At 41.2% G+C, this 22,562-nt stretch overlaps 1 protein-coding gene across 1 annotated transcript in view; it reads left to right on the top strand.

Moving 5' to 3' along the window:
* Positions 1-22,562, top strand: part of itfg1 (integrin alpha FG-GAP repeat containing 1) — a 175,013-nt gene that overhangs the window by 78,997 nt on the left and 73,454 nt on the right. The window contains exon 10 of the mRNA XM_034132737.1: positions 7,053-7,204. Coding sequence (XP_033988628.1) covers positions 7,053-7,204 — 152 coding nt within the window. The remainder of the gene's footprint in view (positions 1-7,052; positions 7,205-22,562) is intronic.

Raw genomic sequence — 22,562 nt, 5'->3', positions numbered from 1 at the left:
ACTTCTGCACACTACAGCCAGACTCCAAGTGGGTTGCAATATAAGAACCAAAACTACACTCTTTCTTATCAGTGCCTTAAAAAGGGGTTGTAGACTAAAAAGCAGAGAAAGGTTTGTGTGCCTACCATGGCTTTATATGTTCAATTTCTGGAATCAGCTAAGGTGTCAAATAAAAACATTTATGATATCTATGATCATTTCAGTAAAATATCGTTTAGGGTAGAAGACCACATATTAAAATTGTCCCTCTGGTTGTACAGGTAGACCCCTTTTCTTTTAACCAATTACATGATTTATCTCATGCTTTCAGCCAATGCAAACTACTTAGACTTTCATACTGTAGATGCCTACGGAGCAATTTGGGGTTTAGTGTCTTGCTCAAGGACACTTCGACATGTTGTTGAAATGGCGCAATTTCTATATTTTAAGTCAAAACAACTTCTTTACATTTGGTGTTGGTGTCAAACAGTGATTAGGCAAATACAATGAAACAAATAATTGCAAGTTGGTTGTTTTACCCGACTGTGAATGCAGACGTGAAAGGCAGGAGTGATGTTTTTTAACATTTATTATTTTTGACTGTAATACTTTGCAGTTTAAACTTAAAGGGGACCTATCATGCAAAATGCACTTTTGTACGTCTTTTATACATGAATATGTGTCCCCGGTGTTCCAGGGAACTCACCAAGTGTCAGAAAACACAACCCTCTCTATTTTCCTCCATACCCAAATCTCTAAAAAAGGGGCTGCAACGGATCTGATACAGACTGATCCAGATTTGAACACTTCTATGTCGTCACAGAAGTGGCGCTACGGCTATTGGGCCAACTCTCCACCTATCAGGGGAATGTGGGGTTGGGCCACGGCCGGCCATTGCCGCTCGAAAGCGCTGGAGACGCTGTAGTACATATGCCAGGCCTGTAAGTGGCGCTGTAGTCTGCCACAAAAGCAGCAAAGAAGACTTCCCGCCCATAGTTACCATGGTTACCCTTCTGTTTATTCTCCGCTGTGGCTTTCTTTCTCCCTCCCCGAGGCAAGCGTTTGCTCCCGCTGCTTTAATTCAATGCAATCCCTCCCCGTCGAGGCAAGCACTGTAATTCTCTCCGGTTAGTCCACCAGCAGATGACAAACACCCACCTCTCCGCCTCTTCCAAGGAACGAGGGGACCGTGCGGCAGAGTTTCAGTTTCAGTTTCTTTCGCCGGTCAAGATGTCCGTTAAAGTTTAAATCTTCCGGACAAAATTAGAAAAGTGCCGGTCAAAGGTCTTCTTTGTTATTTATTGAGCTTTAAAACAAATGAATAACGACTCTATATAATAAAACACGGAGGACGGAGATCTATTTTTCTCCCCCTCTTGACTTGATCAGAGCACGGCTCCCCTCTCCTGCAGGGGGGCGTGGTCAGCTGCAGCTCACAGAGATCAGCCCCGTAGACAGCAAACAGCACATAGAGCGAAATGAGGCATGGCTAAAATGCATGATCTGTTTGGTATTTTGAAAACAGAAACGTATAAATATACCTTATATAGGTATGGCCCTACAATATATCATTTAAATATAGCATGATAGGTCCACTTTAAATGAAGCTGATTGAAACATGTTGTGGCTTTGGTTTGCTTACCGGTAGGCTTATATACTTTATTTTTTCAATAGTTAATCAGATACCATCATTGTGATTGTTTTATTTTGAAAGGTATTTTCTTTATAAGATTAAAGATATTCGATTCAATGGCATCACTTCGCTACATCATGCACCATGCCTGCCACCCCTACAAACAGACCTCTATCAGTATCTGTGTTCTCGTTCATGCACAGCTGGCTCAGAGGAAACTCACATCAGTCACATCATAGCTTGTGCGATACATTTTAAACTAATCAGTGATAGGCCGTGGTTGTCTTTTTCAGACATGCTGGTCGTATTAAGAGCAATTAGAGGCCATTCTGGTGAGAGCGAGTGTCTCTCTGGTGACTCCCCCCTGCACCTGCTCTCTCTGTTTAACATTCATGAATACTTTAAACCCCCCAGCATCTGGCCCAACTCCTTCCTAGGATCCACACTCACACACACACACACACAAACACAGGGTTCTAAAGTGCCATTTTGCATTGTTATGCGAGTGTTAAAATGAATTATTTTGTATATCTGGAAACCAAAGCCACAGAAGGTATTACATGAGAGTTAGTTACTTTAAATGCAATGCAAATCAACTTTTACTGAGCAGGTTTAAAATCAATGTTATTATGATATTACCATAGGAAGTATACACCGATACTGGATTTATATAGACAATTGTGATATATTTGGAGGTCTATAACAACTGATATATAAGCCAATGGCATTATTTTTTAACATTAACAACAATCTTGATATGGATTCCTTAGATCTGCTTTTTTTTTTAAAGATTGTGACCAACATTAGTGAGGAATTTTACAGTTGAATATTTCAAATTGGCAGCTCCCTATGGTTGACAAACTATGTTTTGGCTTCACCCTCTTTAAACTACCTAAAACCTAGATTTCCTTTTTGCATTATCATTCCTTATCGGACATATTTACCAATACCAATCGGCTATTTGGTTATATCGGATGACATATTGGCCTGGCTGATTCATCAAAAGGGTTAACAGACCCTAATCTTTCAATCATGTTTCCACTATTGCTTTAATTTGACAATAGCAATGTATTGAATGTATTTCACATACATATCCAATACAAAAATAGCCCTATGATGATGGATTGTGTAGGTGTGTTTGTAGGAAGGCAAGATGTGTGTATGTACTGTAGTTTATTTAAAATGTTGAGCTGGACTAATGTGAAAGGGGCCCTATCATGCTTTTTGGGGTTTTTCCTATCCTGTATGTGCTATATAGGTTTTTGTGCATGCAAATGGGACAGTTCCAACACATCTCTAAGCGGTTGAACAATCATAACAGAGCCGGCCAGCTAACCAATCAGAGCAGACTGGGCTCTGGTTTCAGACAGAGGGTGAAAAGAGGTGCTGCAGCACAGGCAGTATGAGAAAAATAAAGAGCTTTTTGAACATTAAAGCATGGAGACATGTCACAGTAGAGACACAACAAAATAATATGAACCTGAAACTGATCATAATATGTCCTCTTTAAGTTTTTGTGTTTTTATGGAAAGTGTTAACTGTCGTTTTGGAAATGGCAGTTTGTGATTCCATTGAACTGTTTTGTGTTATACTGACTAGTGTTCAGCCACATTTATTTCAATATAGGTTAAATAGCCTCTGTATATTGCAATACAGTTTAACTCGGGGGGTGAGGAGCTTGACGCTCGTGAACTGTCGACAGGAGGGCGGGGGAAGCCTCGCTGCGGGGAAGCAGTGTGTGGACCTGTCAGCGCAACTTACATGATGCCGAATTTAAATAATTGGTTTAAACGGCATAATAATAAGGACGATCGTCCGTTCTGTGTTTCTCCAGAACACACATGTTATGATATTAGGGTCATGCAGAGTGAGATGAGATCGCAGAGGCAGAGAGTGGCAGAGAGTGTGGAAGGTAGAGCGACAGTGAGGGAGCGTGTTTATGTTTCTGGAAGTGAAACGAGGCAGCAGAAAAACAGAGGTCTGTGATGTATTTTGTGAAACAGAAGAACAGCTAAATAAATGCATCGGCCTCCCAAGAAGAGCTCGCCTCTCTCCAGTCATTTAAGCTAAAGTGGGTTATTGAACCTGAAGCTTGTTGCTTCTGCCCTCCTCGACTACGGTCTGGGAGCCGACAGGAAAGTTCAACACACAGATGGCCAGTCCGCCCCTGTGTAGCATATTATTTAGATGAGAGATGAGCAGATCGCCACTGGGCTTTCAACTAAAGACACAGCCACGCAAAAACTGCGGCATTTGTACAGCTCCTTATGGGTACTGCAATTTGTGAAGTGCTTTCCTCTGTGGTGAAACGATCAGCCCTGCACCACGGAGGAAAGCAGCAGAAAGTCGCCTGGGGTTAAAGAGAGCGGGGCTGCGCTGCGTGCATGGCTTCCTTCTGCAGGTAACGGGGAGACGCGCTCTGGCGGAGATCTCGTTCAGGATCCGAAAATACAATTTAAATATTTCTGCACACTTATTCCACTTATTCCTAGTGTGCCACTGGTTACGGTACCAATGGTGGCACACGTGCCAGGGGTTGCCGACCCCTGCTATAGACTAAAGGCAGCATTTATTGCAAAGCAGTTATTAGAATGCATTAGTTTAAACAAATAAACTACCAACTAAGTGCATGTTCCACTTGTGGCAAGACTTGGACTGTGATAAGACTTTATTAGTTCAATAAAGACTGTAATTACTTGATTCATATTCTGTACCAGTGAGAAACAATTAATGTACCAACCTGAACATCCTGTACTGAACAGATGATACATGCTAATCATAGATTCCCGCCCGTGATGGTGTTTGAGTAAGGATTAGGGGGGAAATGCATTCAGTCACCAGCATTAAGTGGAAGAGAGACATATGTAATGACATAAACAGAGAGTCAAGGCTAAAACCAGTGCTACTGTGTCAATGCAGCTGCTAAGTGAAATCTCGTTTATATAAAGTGGCAGAGGCGATTATGATCTCAGAGAGGCATTTAGAGTGTTTCCTTTCAAATCCATCAGTCAGTTGCAACATTACAGCAGGGCCCTATTGCCTTGACATTTGAAATGTGTAGATGAAGGAAAGATGCCTTGTTGTTGTTGCATTTGGGTTAAAATAGTGGGAGGGCTTATGCAGTACCTGCGTCTGATGCTGAAGAGTAGGGCTTTAAAGGCAGGACTGCAGGCTATGAGCACTCACAAAAACAATAATAACAAATCCAGCTCTGGTATATTATAAGACCAAGTGAAGTGCCAATTTGGTGCAAATACAATTCAAACTGTTTTCTTTCATCATCTATTGGTAGTTTTAGATTAGTTCAGTTTTTTTCTGATTTGTCTTAGGGCAATATCCCCACACCATCGAGAGGAGTTGCTACATTTTATTACCAACATATGTGGTTTGCTTTTACCTCTAAAGTAAATGTTTTTCTTAAAGTAAATGTGAAACGTTTTTCTGGAGTCAGTTTGCACTTATGTTTCTGTAGATTCAAATCAAAGATAGGAGATTGCTATCACTTGTGCAATTTAGGCAAAAACCTCAATCATATTATTATTTCACTTTAGTGCTTCACATAAAGTCATCAATTGACCATCAAGGAGTGATTTTGAAGTGCTCTAACTTTTCTGAAAGGCTTGCTCGGTTTGTGGTTGGCAATTCTCAGTCCTCCGCACTATTGCCCTCATCCACTGAGGCAATCATCTGTTATTCATTTGAAATTGTTGTTATTTAGTCTATCATAGTTTAAGCACCACTTTTGAACCCAACCCTGAATGCAAGAATGGTACAATTGGTTTTTTTCATACAACAGAAATGGCATGATAAACTTAGATAAGAAATAATAGGTTTGCGTGCCTTTTTTGAGAAAGTCCGTTCCATGCTAACGTTTCTTCACTCCCTTCATCCAAAACCTTAGTTCCTAAGAGATGCAACAATTTCAAATTCAGATCAAAGTCGTCCAATGTATGAGTAAAAATGGGATTGAGGGTGCTTGCTGGAAATGGACCAAACATCAGGATCGAGACCGCTTGAATGTGTTGGCCTCGGTTTGGTTAGGTTGGGCAAATAGTTTGTGGTGTGAACGCAAACAAACCAATTTGCCTATTTAAAAATCTATTTAGGAAACACATTTACATTTCATCTGCATAATGCCCCTTAGACAACCTATTTATGCAAATCATGTAACCGTGATTAAACATATTCACATTAGCACAGATATTTTCCCTTATTAATAGGCCGAGTAATTAATGTCAATCTTTTGGTTTATATTCATAACATGCAGTACATTTGCACTCTCATAATAATGCTTTTAATCAGTTACTTGTTTGTGCTCTCTTTTTGACAATGCAGACCATAAATATACACACCAGAAACACTAAAGGCTCGCAAAAATGCAAATGAATTTCCCCACGTGGGTCTAGGTGATGCAGGATCAAAAATATCTGTCCAATCAAAGAGTCATCTGTAAGTCTGAATAACTTATTTGTAACTACTCAATGTTTATTTTTACAAAGTCAGGGCAAACGGGAACCAGGCCAGAACTGGAATTCAACTATTTCGTTTTTTTCCCCTTGGTCAAGAAAAAAAAGATTGAGACCAACCCATCCAGGGTCACATAAAATAAATTAGGAATATCATGCATTGTTTTTATCTATAAGGAGCCCAGTTGCGATGTTCAGTCAGGCAAAAAATTAAAAAAATTCATTGGAGATCGATGATGGGCGACTATATATAGTTATATTAAAAGAAATAGGGGATCGATATCCTGTCAGTCTGCTGGTGGACAAGTGGCAGGCATCAGGCTAACACATAAACTGGGATTTCCTTGGCTCGTCAGTGTTGTATATTTGAATGCAGCATCTACAGTCACTACTTTGACTTTTAACATTACAAGTGTTAACCTTATTAGCGTCACAATGTAGCTGGGATGAAGTGTTTCCCACAGACAAACGTGCATCGACTGACAGGGTCCCATTGATTTCCCTGTCTGACCTCTCTGTGGATGGCCTGAAGCCACAGATATTTTTCTTTTATCCCCCCTTTAAGTAAAAGTTAAGAAAAACTGAACTTTGGATCATTTTGACGTGTAATAAACGAAACAGCAACTTTTTCAGGGATGATAAAAATATATTTTTCGCTTGGTGCTCATTCTTTGTTTTCACTGGAAACTGGACGGGAACTTTATTTTGTGAGGTAGTGTTGCTCTCATCTATGGAGGCAAAGTACCAGACCAGTACTTAATTGTACTTTTTTTTCCTCCTTGATTAAGGCAAAACAAACCGAACCACAGCTGCTTAAGCACTCTAAAATACTTTTTGAAATAGACTTCTCAACTACTGTTTTTATTTGTATCTTTTAACCTTCCTCCTGTCCTTCTCCCTTTCACCATCATTGTATCAAGGACTGTGTCGGCTTATTCTGATTCATGTCTTGTTCATTTCCTGATGTGTTGCAGTGGGTACCAGTGCTGTTGGACTTCAAGTCTAAGGACACGGTGTGGAGCTTTGTGCCACAGAAAGCAGGCCAACCCATGGCCCTGCACTTCGGGGACTACAACCTGGACGGCTTCCCCGATGCCCTGGTGGTCCTCCGCAACACCACTGGCAGGTAGGAGAAATATCTTTTGGTGTGGTATATGATAGATCATGCTTTGCCTCTGCATCTCTATTTGTTTGAGTAAATGGGGGAGCAATGACTTGGGTTGTGAAAGTCCACATAAATACACTATATAAACGCAGTCCATTTATTATTCACACACAGTTGCCTTTCTTCTCGCTCTAGGACCTTATTTGATATAATGTCTCGTAAATGATGCGATATTTTTGAAATGAATCCTTGCTTGGCAGGCGATCCTTTGGAATCCTTTCAAGTAGGTCCCTGAACTCCACTCCTACTAATCGTTCCATTGCTTTGCCTCACTTCGTTGATTCAGAAGAACGCCTTTTGAGAGTGTCCACATCCATGAATTGAATATGTTGTTGACAGTTGCACACAAATGGCGATTGCATTATGACTTGGAAACATGTCACGAGAATCATTCAATTCAATAAAATCCTCTCAATTCGGATGAAAACTCGCCTTATTCACTGCCCACATTCCAATATGTCATGTAATATTATACTTTTGATGAGATTATACTAACTTTAGAATTCCAGTGGAACTTGAATTGAAATTGATTGGAACCGAATGACTCCAGATGCATACTTAAATGGCTTATGTAAATCTGTTTAGCTACAAATCTATGTTGTTTTTTTTTTAAGACACCACAGAGAGAACGGATTTACTCATTAAATTACTGTGAAATTACTACTTGCACTGACATGTTCTCATGCTGGTAGAATAAAAAAAACATTGCTCCCATATTGATATTAATAATCAAACAAAGTAGAGCAGGGATAATGAAATATAATGATTTGCAACTCATTTGGGGAATATATTTTAATGCTGATACACATAGGCAACACATTATTGTATTAATATTTGAATGGGTTCGCAGTATACACCTGTTTAAGAATAAAATCCTCCTCATACCACAGAATATTTTCAAAGAACAGCAACTTACAAAAGGAGATAAATTAAATTGTCTCATTAATAAATCATATCAGCTGAAGCATAACTTAGGCAAGGCAAGTTTATTTATATAGCACCTTTCAACACAAGGCAATTCAAGGTGCTTTACAAAAATGAAAGACATTCAGACAAAGGCATTTAAAAACAGTCATTAAAAAGAATAAAAGAAACATACACAACTTAAGGTGATTGCTGACACTTTACCACTTGTGGAAGAATGCAAACAGTCCTTGGATACTGAAAACAGTATGGAGGGTTAATATGTTCTGCACGGAGCAAAGCGTATCTATAGCATTTTAATATAATAGAAAAACATGATTACCATCCAGTTTACCAAAGCGAGAACTGGGAGCAAAAAGACAGCTAAGGTGAGTGTGTTCTTCAGCTCGGTGAATGATAAGCCATTCCTTTTAAAAAAGAAAATCACTGCAGCACGTGCTAGGACGTAAGCACCATGGACACTACGATGTGAATGTGTGTGTCTGTGTGTGTTGAAGGACCTATGTGGATTATCTGGCCTCAGCGATGAAGATAAGATAGCTGAAGGGGTCATGGTTATGATTGTCTATGCATACTGATTGTTTCGTGTGTGTGTTTGTGTGTGTGGACACAGTAAGATGTTGGTTAGGAACTACAAAAGATTCACACACACGAACATGTGAACCCTACTTTCTTGTCCAAGCTCTATATAATCACCAGTAAGTCCTGTCGGGCTTAACTCTTTGCTGTCACCCTCATCTAGAAATGACTTCTGTCTCACCAGCTCTAATCACACTAGCTATAGTTCCTCTCTTTTTCCCTCCCTTTCTCCATTTTTCTTTAAGCCTGACCATTGTAATCCCACACTTGGCTATAGACGTCATCACGGTGTTTCCCAATACAATTTGACCCAAGCAGTAACACTTTGAACCACAGATTACAGAAGAGGGTCGGTCAAAGGTTATCTACTGGAAAATGACTAAGAATTGACATAGTTGAAATGATTGGTCAGTTGCTCGTTTTGTCTTACTCATTAAAACATCCCTATTTCAAAGCTTTATGTATGTATAAAGACAAAGCCAAAACCAACATACACGTGTCTCATAAACCATTTCTGAACACACAACTCTGATCTGTTATTGGGGCGGAGGTTTGTTTGTAGTAGCAAAGCTTCTGTATTACTAAATGGTAGCGGAGCAGAGTTGTAAATAGAAAAACTGAAAAAACATGTGCTTTCTTCCGTTTGGTGGCTGTTAACAGAATCTTAAGCGCTAATCCCATAGAGTGGTGCAGTGACGAGTCCTAAAACCTTTGAAGGGAGTTAGCATTTTACCACTACCGGTTCACTCGACTCAGAGTCAATGGGATTTCTCCATAGGATTTTGGAAAATAGCTGGAAATAAGGTCTGTGGTTGACACACATTGAAGAGACGGATCACGTTTTGTTCTACGACATTAAATACATCAGCAGTGACCCCACTGGTGATTCTTGAAGAGTTGACGTGTCTGAAAAACGATGGTTGTTAACAAGTGGCTGAATAGGACTACAGAAGTTGTCGAGGACGTTGTACGTCATTACGCCAAACACGTAAACACTCCTGCTAAGTTAGTTTGCCCTGTTCTGCTTGAAAGCAAGTACCTGCCTCCTGCAAACTGTTCAAACAAACGCTTCAACTTGTACCATTTTCAATCTGTATTTTTGAATATGGATCTTAAGTTGGCGTGACGTTGAAGCAGCGACCCTGCTGTAGTTCGTTTATAGCATAACGTTAGCATTTTGCTTCTGGTGATTAGATTTATGATTAGAAAATTAGACGTGGAGATTATCCGGCTGAACAAAACGTGCATTTATCAAACAGGTTCGTTTTCCTCAGACCTTATTTCGAGCTATTTTCCAAAATCCTATGGAGAAATCACATTGCTTTTTTGTCGAGGGAACCCATGCACAGCTTATTTCCGGATAAATACGTCATCCCTGCACCACTCTATTCCCATACTTTGGCAATCCACAGATATTGGGAAAATATTATTTTGATGATATATTTAGAGCTATGTGCTAGGTCTACGTTCATATGTGAGTGCTCTGATTAATGCAATTCCTTTTAGTTTGAACAATGATTTTTGGTGAGGTTTTCAGCCATTCTGAGGCTACCACCTGGTCTAGTCCCTCAAATTAAGACACAGCAAGTTCTACATGTCGATTTAATTTAATAAGCACATGAGTTGTAGTTGCTATTAACAGTTATAACATTTGGTTTGTATTTATACCAAACGTGGCTAAATATCAGTGATTTATTTGAGAAACAAAGGAATTCTATGTTATGTTGTAATGATCCATTGTTTTATAACCAAGTTTACTGTTAAATTGGAGATTGGAGATCAAATCAGCTTCCTTAGATTGAATTCTCAAATACTGGACTGTTTAGGTTCACTTGGTCACTGTAGTAGTCCTCCCACAAATCAATTTACTATCTGCATTGCTTCTTTTCAGTAAAGTCAACAAGGGTTCCAAGTCATCTTTGAGCGATGGGATGTGCTTGTGTTTATTTTTCTTCTGACATTTTATCAAATGCATCCTGTCTACTTGCCAAATTTGGATTCAGCAGCCGTCTGCAGCTCAAACCAGATGCCCTCTGCTTACCAAATATGTGTACAGCCCACATCTGATCTATTTTAACTCCCCCTCCCTTCTTTTCTCTCATCTCCATCTCTACTCCTTCTTCCTTTTAAGTGGTTATTTATAGCTGCTTTTTCAGATAAAAGTCCTTCCCGTCTGTGTCATTCCTCCTCCGAGCAAAATCATTGCCGAATTAAATGTTTAAAATAGGACGACTGAAGGAGTAGTGGGTGTGACATGAGACTAATCGAGTGGAATCAATGGAACAATGAGCAGAAGGAATAAATAAAGATGTGGTCGGCTATGAATGCATGAGGTGGTTTTGTGTTGTATTGCTCAGGTTTGATAGACCTGGCTTTGACAAAACCAGTATTTTGCTTCTAATACTTTAGAAGAAAATATCTGTGTTCTTAATGTGTTCTTTATGCATTTGTGTTGACTGACAGACTTATTTGACTATATACTGTATTAGAGAACTACTACTGGGCCTTTTATATAAGCATTACATCTGCATTGTGATGCTTTAATTGAAAATGTGACAATATACTTTGGTCAACCATCCAATCCAATTACCGACCACTAGGGTATGGGGGTGGATGCAACAAGCCAAACAGAGTCCAAACTACTTTTTTCACAGCCATGACCTCCATCTTTTCTTGGGTACTGCCAAACGGGATACAAAGACCTTATAAGCATGTTTTTGCCCAATGAGTCCTCGAAGAGCCGCCAACAACTCTGTCAGGAATCATCATAATCTGATGCTTATTCTTTCCCTAATAAGGCTGGTAGAAACGTACCGGGTTTTTTTAAACAGGCTGCAGCATTGATGGATGTTCACGTGGTTCCATTTATACCACAATTGAGGCTCCATGTACGTCCGTCTGGCGTTAGGGCACATTTACCGATCCACACTCCCAATATGTTCTTTGCCAGGAGTTCAAAGCCATTTGGCTGTCTTTTATTTCTCCAAAGAGGAATATAGTCATGTTGGTAACGACTGTAACAGGGAATCTACCCACACAACCTCTCTCCAAAATCATTCAGGTTCAGTGTTTCCCACAGAATGTGATTCTATTTGTGGGGGCACACATTCTCCCTGGAGTAACTGAGGGCTAAGTGCCTTACTCAAGGGCACACTAGTAGTGGTGTTCCAGGCGGGATTTGAACCTGCAATCTTCCGATCATCAGCCCACCTCACTATCCATTAGACCACCAAAATTAAAATTAAAATAAAAAAATTAAAAAAATTAAAAAAAATCTTTTTATGAGATCCATTTGTGGCGGACGATATTTAATTGTGGCGGTCCGCCACAAATAAATTAATGTATGGGAAACACTGAGTTTGTTAACTTCTTCTACTTCTTCTTCTTTATTTACCTTCAACACCTGTCAGTGATTCTCTATCTTACCATGTTCACTCTGTCTTCTTCAGTGAATCATTATTTTCTAATGAGTGAAACCCAACGATCCTAAAGGAAAATAATCAAGGGTACATCACTCATCAGTTGCTTGGCGTCTTGCAGTGCTCGACATCTTGGGAAAATAATGTTTGATTTGATCAAAGATTATCAGTCTTGATTCTAGTATTTGTACTAAACTTGCTATTTCTATTGGTTTCATTTAAATGTATTTAAGTGGCACTAACTGATACAAACTACTCAGCGTATCTGTCTTCTAAATAACTGCTGCCATTGCTGTAAGGAGCCTTTATCCCATCAATTATTGTTCAAAGTGTAATTGTACAGTAGGCTGACTCATTGTTGGATTAGTCCGCAATAGGATGTAGCAATACATAATTATCTTTTAAAATCTAAATGTATTGAATATGTCTATCTTAAATATATTAAGACACATGTCCGCTTAACTTACATTAGGGGGATAGATTATGCTTTTTAAGAACTGTTTAGGAACACACTCATTCGGAACAGTAAGACAGATTAAGGGTTTGTGTGCGACGGGTGTATTTGTCCATGTGTGTTTATGTTTTTCGTTTCGGTAGTGTGTAATTTCCATCAGAGGCTCCTCAAACTCCACTCCTCAGGGTGCACGTTATATCCAGGTCACAGGATCCAAGGTGCCTCCAGATTCTTTCTATCTCTGTTTCACACACACACTTCCACGCTCACAAAACACAGATATATCACAACAAAGAAAATCAAGCTCCTGCGCTCTGCGGAAAGAAGAGGCAATAGGTGTTCCAGTGTTTGCAGAAAAAAGCACGCATTTGGGATGCTGAGGAGATGAAAGGTGACACAAAGAAACAGACAGAGATACAGAGATGGAAAAAGAGTAGTACTATGAAACTAAAGAAGGGGACTTTTTTTTTATTTCTTCCCTTTTTGTAATCTTATATCAGTGGGAGAAACTTTTCTGCAGGAAGCCTGAGGAGAAAGTGCAGTTCTTTCAGGTGCAGATGACACAGCATGGTGCTGCACAACATAAACGGCTTATGATCGGGATTCTGAACTCTCTGCAGGCAACTCACAGAAGTAAAACCTTTTCATATGGCATGTACTAACTTGCAGTTTTGCATACAAGCACATGTGTAGTAAATCTTAAAAGTTGTCTTTCAGGAAAGCTTGAAAAATATCCTCAATTCTCCATTCTGGAAGGCTGTATTTATGCAACAATGTTAATTACAACAATTATTTAGAGATGTTCCGCGACTAAGTATATCATGTACAATGTGCTGGAGTGCTAACCAATAGAGGCGCAATTCTTACATAGTGATGTCATAGGAGTGCAATTGAGGCGTGTCTGGTGGGGGGGGGAGAGAAACTCCCTCTGGAGGGAACTTTATGATTTTTGCCTTTGTAGACCATTTACATGCACAAAAACCCAAACCTTATTATACACACTACAGGAAAGGGAAAACCCTAAAAAGCATAATAGGGCCTCTTTCAGTCACAAAGCTGGGATAATGTGTGCAAACACTGACCCTATTTGAAGTAGAGTTTGTAAACTTAAATTGTATAGTTTGTACCCACCAATTGCATTAGACAGAGAGAAAAAGCATGTTTATCTTTTTGGTCTTGGTTTTCCTCTGCATATAATGTATACCTTTTTACCAGTAGCAGCCACAAATTCTATGTGACACTTCTTTTTGGATCAATGTATCTCCAGAATCAGTGTCAAAAAAAAGTACAACCGGATTTCACAGCACAGTTTCTCCCATCTTCACTAGTACCCATCCTTTTTCTACCTACTTCAGCTATTACTTACTTTTGTTCATGTTATCATCATCAGCATGCAAATTAACAGTAAGAAGATTTAACAAAGAGACGATGCTTTAGCAGACATATGGTTGCAAACTTAGAGAATGTATCCCCTGCTGCCACAGTGTCTTGGAGATACACCAATAGATATCAGTACTTTCTGTGTGTGTGTGTGTGTGTGTGTGTGTGTGTGTGTGTGTGTGTGTGTGTGTGTGTGTGTGTGTGTGTGTGTGTGTGTGTGTGTGTGTGTGTGTGTGTGTGTGTGTGTGTGTGTGTGTGTGTGTGTGTGTGTGTGTGTGTGTGTGTGTGTGTGTGTGTGTGTGTGTGTGTGTGTGTGTGTGTGTGTGTGTGTGTGTGTGTGTGTGTGTGTGTGTGTGTGTGTGTGTGTGTGTTTATAGGGTTGATGTGTGTTAGCCACCAGGCCCCAAACAATGTATTATCCTCAGCAGTAATCATGTTTCCCCACATCCCTATGTCACATTCATGCACTGATTAAAAGGCACATTGATCAGCTTTAATGTGTGATCTGCCTCGAGTGACTTTCCATGTAATTAAATGTGTGCATGGTGTAATGTCCACATCAGCATGTGTTCCTCAAGCAATCGAACACAACAGCCAGATCATCTCCTCTCCAGATCCAAAGCTATCATCATGCTCTGTGGCTTTTGACCTCTGCAGATGACCAGGGTCAGGATGCTGATTACAACTGGCCATAGATACATCAATGCCTGCTCAGGCACGTACACACACTTCTACTCTGCCTGCACATATTGAGTTTCTTTATGATGGGAAACTGCAATATATTTGCATCAAACTTGCATTGACACAGATACATTGGTGTAAAAAAAAAAATCATTGGTGTAAAAAAAATTATCATTATTTTTACCACATTATCGCTAATAATACAACAAAAAATGTGTTCACCTAATATTAGATTTAGGGAGAATGCTTTTCACTAGTGGTGGAAAAAGTACTCAGATCTTTATTTGAGTAAAAGTAGCAATACGGTGTAAAAATACTGTGTAAGAAGTAAAAGTCCTGTATGTATTGTACAATCATACTCAAGTTAAAATACAAAGATTAAAGCATGAAAATACACTTAAAGTACAAAAAGTAAAAGTATTATAAAGTAGGCTTATTTTAAAATAATATATTCAATTATTTTATTGTTATTATAGATGTTTAAGCTGTGTTTGTTGCTTTTGCCTCAGGGTATAGCAGCATGAGGCGACTGGCTTTCAAGCAATATTTCAGTCCTCTGTCACTCCAAACTTATGAAACCATCAACTGACAATTTGAAAGTGTACGGGTCAACGAGCAGCAGCAGGGCAATAACAAAACACCTGCCCCTCTCCAGAAACATCATGGTTACCGCACAGAATTTTTTGCTGAATAATTAAAGAATCTTGAGATTATTATATGCGGTTTCCTTAGATCTATAAATCAAGCAGCTGGAAACCTCATCCTTGCAGTTGTAATAGATTATTGTCACATCCAAGTTTCAATGTAGAAAGAATGTTAAAACAAATGTATGCCAGTTTCTTACTTGTTTCCCCAGGACTGCCTTGTTGTCTCATGAGGGCTGAATAATTAAAAGTGATCAATATTTTATAACTTATTGCAGTGGAAGGGATTTCTTTTCAATATATTTCCTTTCTAATATTGGCATAATAAATTATATTGTTACCAAGTTGGGGAATATTTTGCCCATGCGGGACCATGGAGAAAGTAGGGTATTTGTAGTATTTTTGGAATGTCCTTCATTGCACTTTCCTTTTCTTTACAATAGATATTCATGTGGCTACTGAATCACAGAGTTCTTCATATACAGTATGTTACTGCTACAACACAGTTCCTGAGCCTGGAAATGTAATGCATTAAAGGTCCCATGTCATTATTTTCCGGTTATTACCCGTCCCCTTGTGTGTTATGTAGCCTTTTCTGCATGTAAACGGTCTGCAAAGTCACAAACCCTCAAAGTACTGTAGCGAGTAAAACTCTAACACAGAAAAGAGCTGTCGATGCTGCCCCAGAACGCCTCGTTGGAGATTTTTCTATTTCCATTGTTTGCTTCCTGAGTACAGTGACGTGCCCATACACAAATGGACCAATCCGTGGAGCTCCTCACACACACACTCTCTCTCAGCGGCGAATCTGTGACGCGCTGAGGGGGGGGGTGCTAGTGGAGCCTTGCAGCGGCGAAACTGTGGCACGCTTATACTGTAGGTGCGCCGCGTTTGGGGGGTGCGGGTGCTAGTGGAGCCTCGCAGATGGGGGTGCTGCAGCCCCCTCAGCCCCCCCCCCCTTCCCACGTCCATTCGCGATGTCTCACTGTCTCGCAGATCCCACGCAGCAAGCAGGAAATGAACCCAGCTCACACTGTCCGCTCCTCGCAGCAGCGAGCCCCGCAACGTCCCGCCAACACGGCACCCAGACCCCACGCAGCATTCTCATCTGTTTGTCCTTACTGGTGTCATTTTCTGGTTGCTAACGCCATTGTAACACATAATCACTGATGTTCCACTGTAACGGTGGTGGACTCATCAGAACAGAGTGGGCGAGCTGACCAATCAGAGCACAGTGGGCTCACAGGGAGGAGGGGGGGGCAGGAGCTCCAACAAGCCGTGTAGGACAGAGAGTGAATACACATACTATACAGAGATGCTGTATGAGAAAACCAATGTGAGTTTGGAACATTGCACAATATAAATCTATTCTAGTAGACCTCAACAATGGAATGGTCTACAAAGGCAAAAATCCCAATGTTCCCTCCAGAAGGAGTTTCTTCGTTTAGAAAATGTAAACATGTCACAGTAGAGGCACAAAACACAAATATGAACCTGAAAATGAGCACAATACGTCCTCTTTAATTAATTTGTTCATTCTAGTATTTCTAGTCTCAGGTAAATGTAGCTTATTATAATGAATGAAAATGTAATTATTTTTCACAAGATCCATTAGATAGAATTGTAAAATATGTAGTTGAAATCAAATGAGATCCTATTAAGACATCGTAATCAAATCGTTGCGCACATGTGGAGCTGTAGACTTCAATCATGCATGTCTAAAAAAAGGTGCTTCCCAAATTTGTACAATATGTACAATGTACCACCAGAGGAAAGAATACACTGGACCGGGTGTATTCTAACCTGAAGCATGCCTACAGAGCGGTACCACTCCCCCATTTAGGTCTATCTGACCACCTCTCACTGCTTCTCATCCCAGCTTACACCCCCCTCAGAAGTAACACCAAGCCGGTGGTCAAATATATCAGAACCTGGCCCGAGGGGGCACTCTCACAACTGCAAGACTGCTTTGAACACACAGCGTGGGACATATTTGAACAGACAGACTTGGAGGAACACACAGAGGCTGTCTTATCCTACATCAAGTTCTGCACAGACACTGTAACTGTGGAAAAACGCATTCGGGTCTACCCAAACCAAAAACCATGGATGACAAGAGCGGTGCGGTCTCTCCTGAGTTCCCGTGACACAGCCTTCAGGTCAGGGGACGCAGCCCAGTACAGCATGGCAAGGGCGAACCTGAGGAGAGGCATCAAGGCTGCGAAGGAGGACTACAAGGGAAAAGTGGAGGAGAATCTCGCTCATAACAACGCGCAGTGCGTTTGGCAGGGCCTTCAACAGCTAACCAACTATAAGGGCAAAACACCTGGCACTACTAGAGCTGACGCCCACCTTGCAGAGGAGCTAAACCACTTCTTTGCCCGCTTTGAGGCTAGCAGACCCCCCCACTTTTCTACTCTGCCTCTGTCCCTGCAAACTACCAGCTCCATACCACCTCCCACTCTCAAAGAACATCAGGTGAAGCAGACGCTGAGGTCTGTGAATCCTGGAAAAGCCGCAGGACCCGATGGAGTACTCGGCAAAGTACTCAAAGCTTGTGCTGACCAGCTCTCAGGGGTCCTGACCAGGATATTCAACCTGTCCCTGTCACAAGCTTGCATCCCATCCTGTCTGAAAACGGCTACCATCATTCCTGTCCCCAAAAAGACACCAGTCGGAGAGCTCAACGACTACAGGCCCATAGCCCTAACATCGGCGGTGATGAAATGTTTCAAAAGACTGATAGCCGACTACATCAAAGCCAGCCTCCCACCCTCCCTCGACCCTCATCAGTTTGCCTATAGAGCCAACAGATCCACGGATGATGCCATCGCCACGGTCCTTCACACAGCTGTGAGCCACCTAGAAGGCCCAGGCAACTATATAAGGATGCTGTTTGTCGATTTTAGCTCAGCTTTTAACACCATCATACCTGACATACTAGTGGAAAAACTGTCAAGCCTAGGTTTCCCCTCCATCTTATGCGCCTGGATTAATAATTTCCAAACAGACCGTCCTCAGACAGTGAAAATAGGCCCTTATCGCTCCTCCACCCGCACCCTCAGCACTGGCTCCCCGCAGGGCTGCGTGCTGAGCCCGCTACTCTACACACTCTACACACACAACTGCTCTCCCACCCACCCCTCCAACTCCATTATAAAATTTGCAGATGACACCACGGTGGTCGGCCAAATATATAAGGGTCGAGTCGGCATACAGAGACGAGATCCTGAAGCTGTCTGCGTGGTGTTCAGCTAACAACCTACATCTGAACACAAGCAAAACAAAAGAAATCATCATAGACTTCAGAAAGCACCGTCCAGAACACGCCCCCCTTCACCTCAATGGAGAGAGAGTGGAGAGGGTCTCCACTTTTAAGTTCCTGGGGGTTCACATTTCGGAGAGCCTCAGCTGGACAGCACACACCACTGCAGCAGTTAAGAAGGCCCAGCAGTGACTACACTTCCTGAGGGTGCTTCGGAGAAACCGTCTGAATAAGAAGCTGCTGGTGTCCTTCTACCGGGCGACCATCGAGAGCGTGCTGTCATACTCCATCTCTGGGTGGTATGCAGGATGCTCAGCTGCGGACAAGAAAGCCCTGCAGAGAGTGATCAGGATGGCAGAGAAAACCATCGGCTGCCCCCTGCCCTCTCTGGAACACATCTCCACCTCCCGCTGCCGCAACAGAGCTAACAAAATAATTAAGGACAGCTCTCACCCAGGTCACAGTCTGTTCTTTCTCCTGCCTTCTGGGAGAAGATACAGGAGCTTCGACTCACGGACAAACGGACTCAAAAACAGTTTCTACCCCTGGGGCGTCAGGCTGCTTAACCACCACACATAATGCAATAACCGTAACCAGTCTCACATATACACACACTTTTAATGCACTTTATATACTATTTTTATATCACTATTTTTAACTATTTATTCCCCCGTATGATTGTTTATGGTGTCTGTCCTATGGCCGTGTTTTTTAGTGTTCTGTATGTGTTTGTATTTTTTGCACACCGGGACAGAGTTGCACTCTGAATCTCGTTATACTCTGTGTACAATGACAATAAAAGGCTTTAACTTAACTTTAACTTAACATGTTTTTTTCGGGCTAGCATTGATTATTATTTTTTCCAAAAGTGGCAGCAATGTTAGATATGTCCGTGAGGCAGAATCTCATGATGCGTGGGTGAGTTTTCTACCAATCTGCCTCACATGCAGGGCTCGAGCTTAAGGACGTCCCGTCGTCCCGGGGCCGAAAAAAAATCGGGGAGGATAAAAAATAATCTTGGGACGAATTTGGGACGAGAGTTAAAATAAAAATACCCTGATAACTCTACTACAGTACGAACGGCGATGAAAATGAAACTGACTGCACGTTTTGTGTAGCACACAGTTATTAAACCTCCTTGTCAACATAAACACACACGCACAAAACATTTAGCAAACCGCGAAATACACACACACACACACACACACACACACACACACACACAGCTGTGCCCGCAAACTCCTGGCCCGCAAATTATTGGGTCTAGCTATGTACTGAGTGTGTGTATTTCGCGTTGAGTGATGTACAATGACAATGGCATCCCGTGGAGGAATTCTGCAATTGTTTACGTTACATCACGAAAACGCACAGCAGAACCTAACCCTGGAGCGCCGGCCTCTTTATTTACTAACTCCTCTTCATCCCCTATGGGTAATAAGGCTGAGATGAGAACTCTCCATCGTATTTAGTCCTTAGCAATATGCTGCGTCTCTCCCCATGTAGGGATGGGTACCGAGCCCCGGTATTAAACGGGCCCCGGGCCGGAATTATTAAAGACAGTGGTAGCGTTAAGCTCCGACGTTATCTGACTTTTTATCGGTAGTGGAGACATTTAAAACATATATGTCATGTATTATTGCTACATGAACATTATATCGCAGTTTTAGTTTCGCCAACTCCGTTTCTAATATGCAATAAGTCTACAAAATGCGTCTATGATGTATTTTCGATCTTATTTTCGATCTTTCCAATCCAGACGAGAGAGCTCTCTCCCCCGTCTGTGTGCGAGGGGGCGGGGCAGTTTGTAAAGGTCTCCTGACTGTGTTACAGACTGTCATCCTGGTTAGTGGTTACTCTGGGTTCTGTCTTCTGTCTTCAGGACAGAGTGTTGGATGTTTTTGATAATTGGATAGAACTTGATTGGATTCAATATTAGAGTAACTTTCTCGCTTGTGTGTTTTTTTTTAAATATATTTGGCCTTTGTTTATGTGTTTGACTGATTTACTCAATTAAAAAGGTTGATGAATTATCATCTAATGATTTGTATGATGTTTTATTTATGTTAAAGGTCACTTTGAATGATTTTAACTAATGATAATGTAGAAAAACTAATATTTTAAATTCGGGACGGTCCACATTAATTTCGGGACGGCTTAGATTGTATTTCGGGACGGTTCCGGGAGGATGGTGAAAGAAGTTAGCCGAGAGCCCTGCTCACATGTCAAACCGATTGCACTTACATTTTCCCACCTTCATAAATACTATCATAAAACACAAGTGTTTTCATAGAAAATTGTATACTATTTGCAGAAATCAACACGCATTCACACAAAGCATGTTAGTTGTGACACCGCTACCACTAAATACTGAAACAAAACAAAATATTCTTCACTGAAAGTCCTTTTTTTCTTGTGAATGTTTTGCACCTCACCACCTACACGGCTCCTCTCAACATGTTTTGTTTGCTAGTGTCATTTGTGTTTGTGCTGTGGACATGTTAACTCTCCCCTCTGAGCTGTTGTAGAATGGTTAAACCGTCCTCGGATAATGAGGTGTGTGGAGTGTTTTTGTTTGCTGTTTCTATTAAAGTGAAGAGTGTTGCGTGGGCAAAAGTTAGCATCGCCACCGCCTCCCCTCGGCTCTTTTAGCTCTGACCAGCTGATGTCAGAGGAGAAATACAGATCAGACCCAGAGGCTTTTAGAGCTAGATGCTACCTACAAACACACACACACACACACACACACACACACACACACACACACACACACACGGTCACATTAGACAGATCTCAAAAAAGGGGAATATAGTTTTTGGTTTTGACTGAAGTTAATTTTGTATATGTGACAACTGTCGGAGGGGAAATTGATGATTCTGTCTCTTCTGGGATTGCTCCATGCATGAGTCTAATCAAATCAAATCAAATCAAGTTTTATTTATAAAGCACATTTAAAAGCGATTTTTGGTCGAGCCAAAGTGCTGTACATGTAATAAAAACACATTACTACAATCACAATAAAAGACAATAAATTACAACAGATATATATAAAAAATAAAACAAAGGGAAAAGTCAGGAGTCGTGCTCCGCTCTAACTAGAAGGCCAGAGAGAAGAAGTGTGTTTTTAGTGTAGATTTAAAAACCCCTAGGGTCTGGGCCGACCTCACATGGAGGGGCAGAGTGTTCCAGAGCCTAGGGCCAGCTGCTGCGAAGGCTCGGTGCCCTCGGGTTTTAAGCCTGGTCTTGGGCACTACCAGCAGCAGCTGGTCAGCAGACCTTAAAGCTCTGGCTGGGGTGTAGCGCTGGAGGAGTTCAGCTATATAGGCCGGAGCCAGCCCATTTAGTGCTTTAAAAACAAATAAAAGGATTTTAAAATCAATTCTGAACCGAACTGGAAGCCAGTGTAGTGAGGCCAGAATTGGGGTGATGTGGTCACGCTTTTTGTGGCCAGTCAGCAAACGTGCAGCTGCGTTTTGGACTAGCTGCAGGCGTTTAATTGAGGCCTGGTCCATACCCACATACAGAGCATGGCAGTAATCCAGTCTTGAGGTAACAAAGGCGTTAATAACCCTTTCTAGGTCTTTAAAAGATACATACGACTTGGTTTTGGCCAATAGTCTTATTTAAAAAAAGCAGGATTTGACTACGGTGCTGACCTGCTTGTCGAATTTAAAAGCGCTAGTGAAGGTCACTCCAAGGTTCATGACAGAGGAGAGGATGTCTAGAAGAAAGCTTTTCCTTTTCTTTTTTGGGGGAAATTAATTTGTTTAGCTGTTAATATTTAACGGGTGCATTGCGTGTATCTGATGTACCGAAAACTATTCCCGAGTTAGAATATGTCAAGAAATGCAAGAAGATTAGTATTGGTGTATTGATTCATAACATTAATGTAGTTTGAGAAAAGACATTTATAAATATAGGCATGCGCATACAGTATTTAATAAAATGTGAAACATATTCAACACAAGTAACACAA

The sequence above is a fragment of the Trematomus bernacchii genome, unplaced genomic scaffold (genome assembly GCF_902827165.1).
Source record: "Trematomus bernacchii unplaced genomic scaffold, fTreBer1.1, whole genome shotgun sequence".
NCBI lineage: Eukaryota > Metazoa > Chordata > Actinopteri > Perciformes > Nototheniidae > Trematomus > Trematomus bernacchii.
The sequence above is the reverse complement of the archived record's forward strand: the minus strand, read 5'-3'. Positions and strand labels throughout refer to the sequence as shown.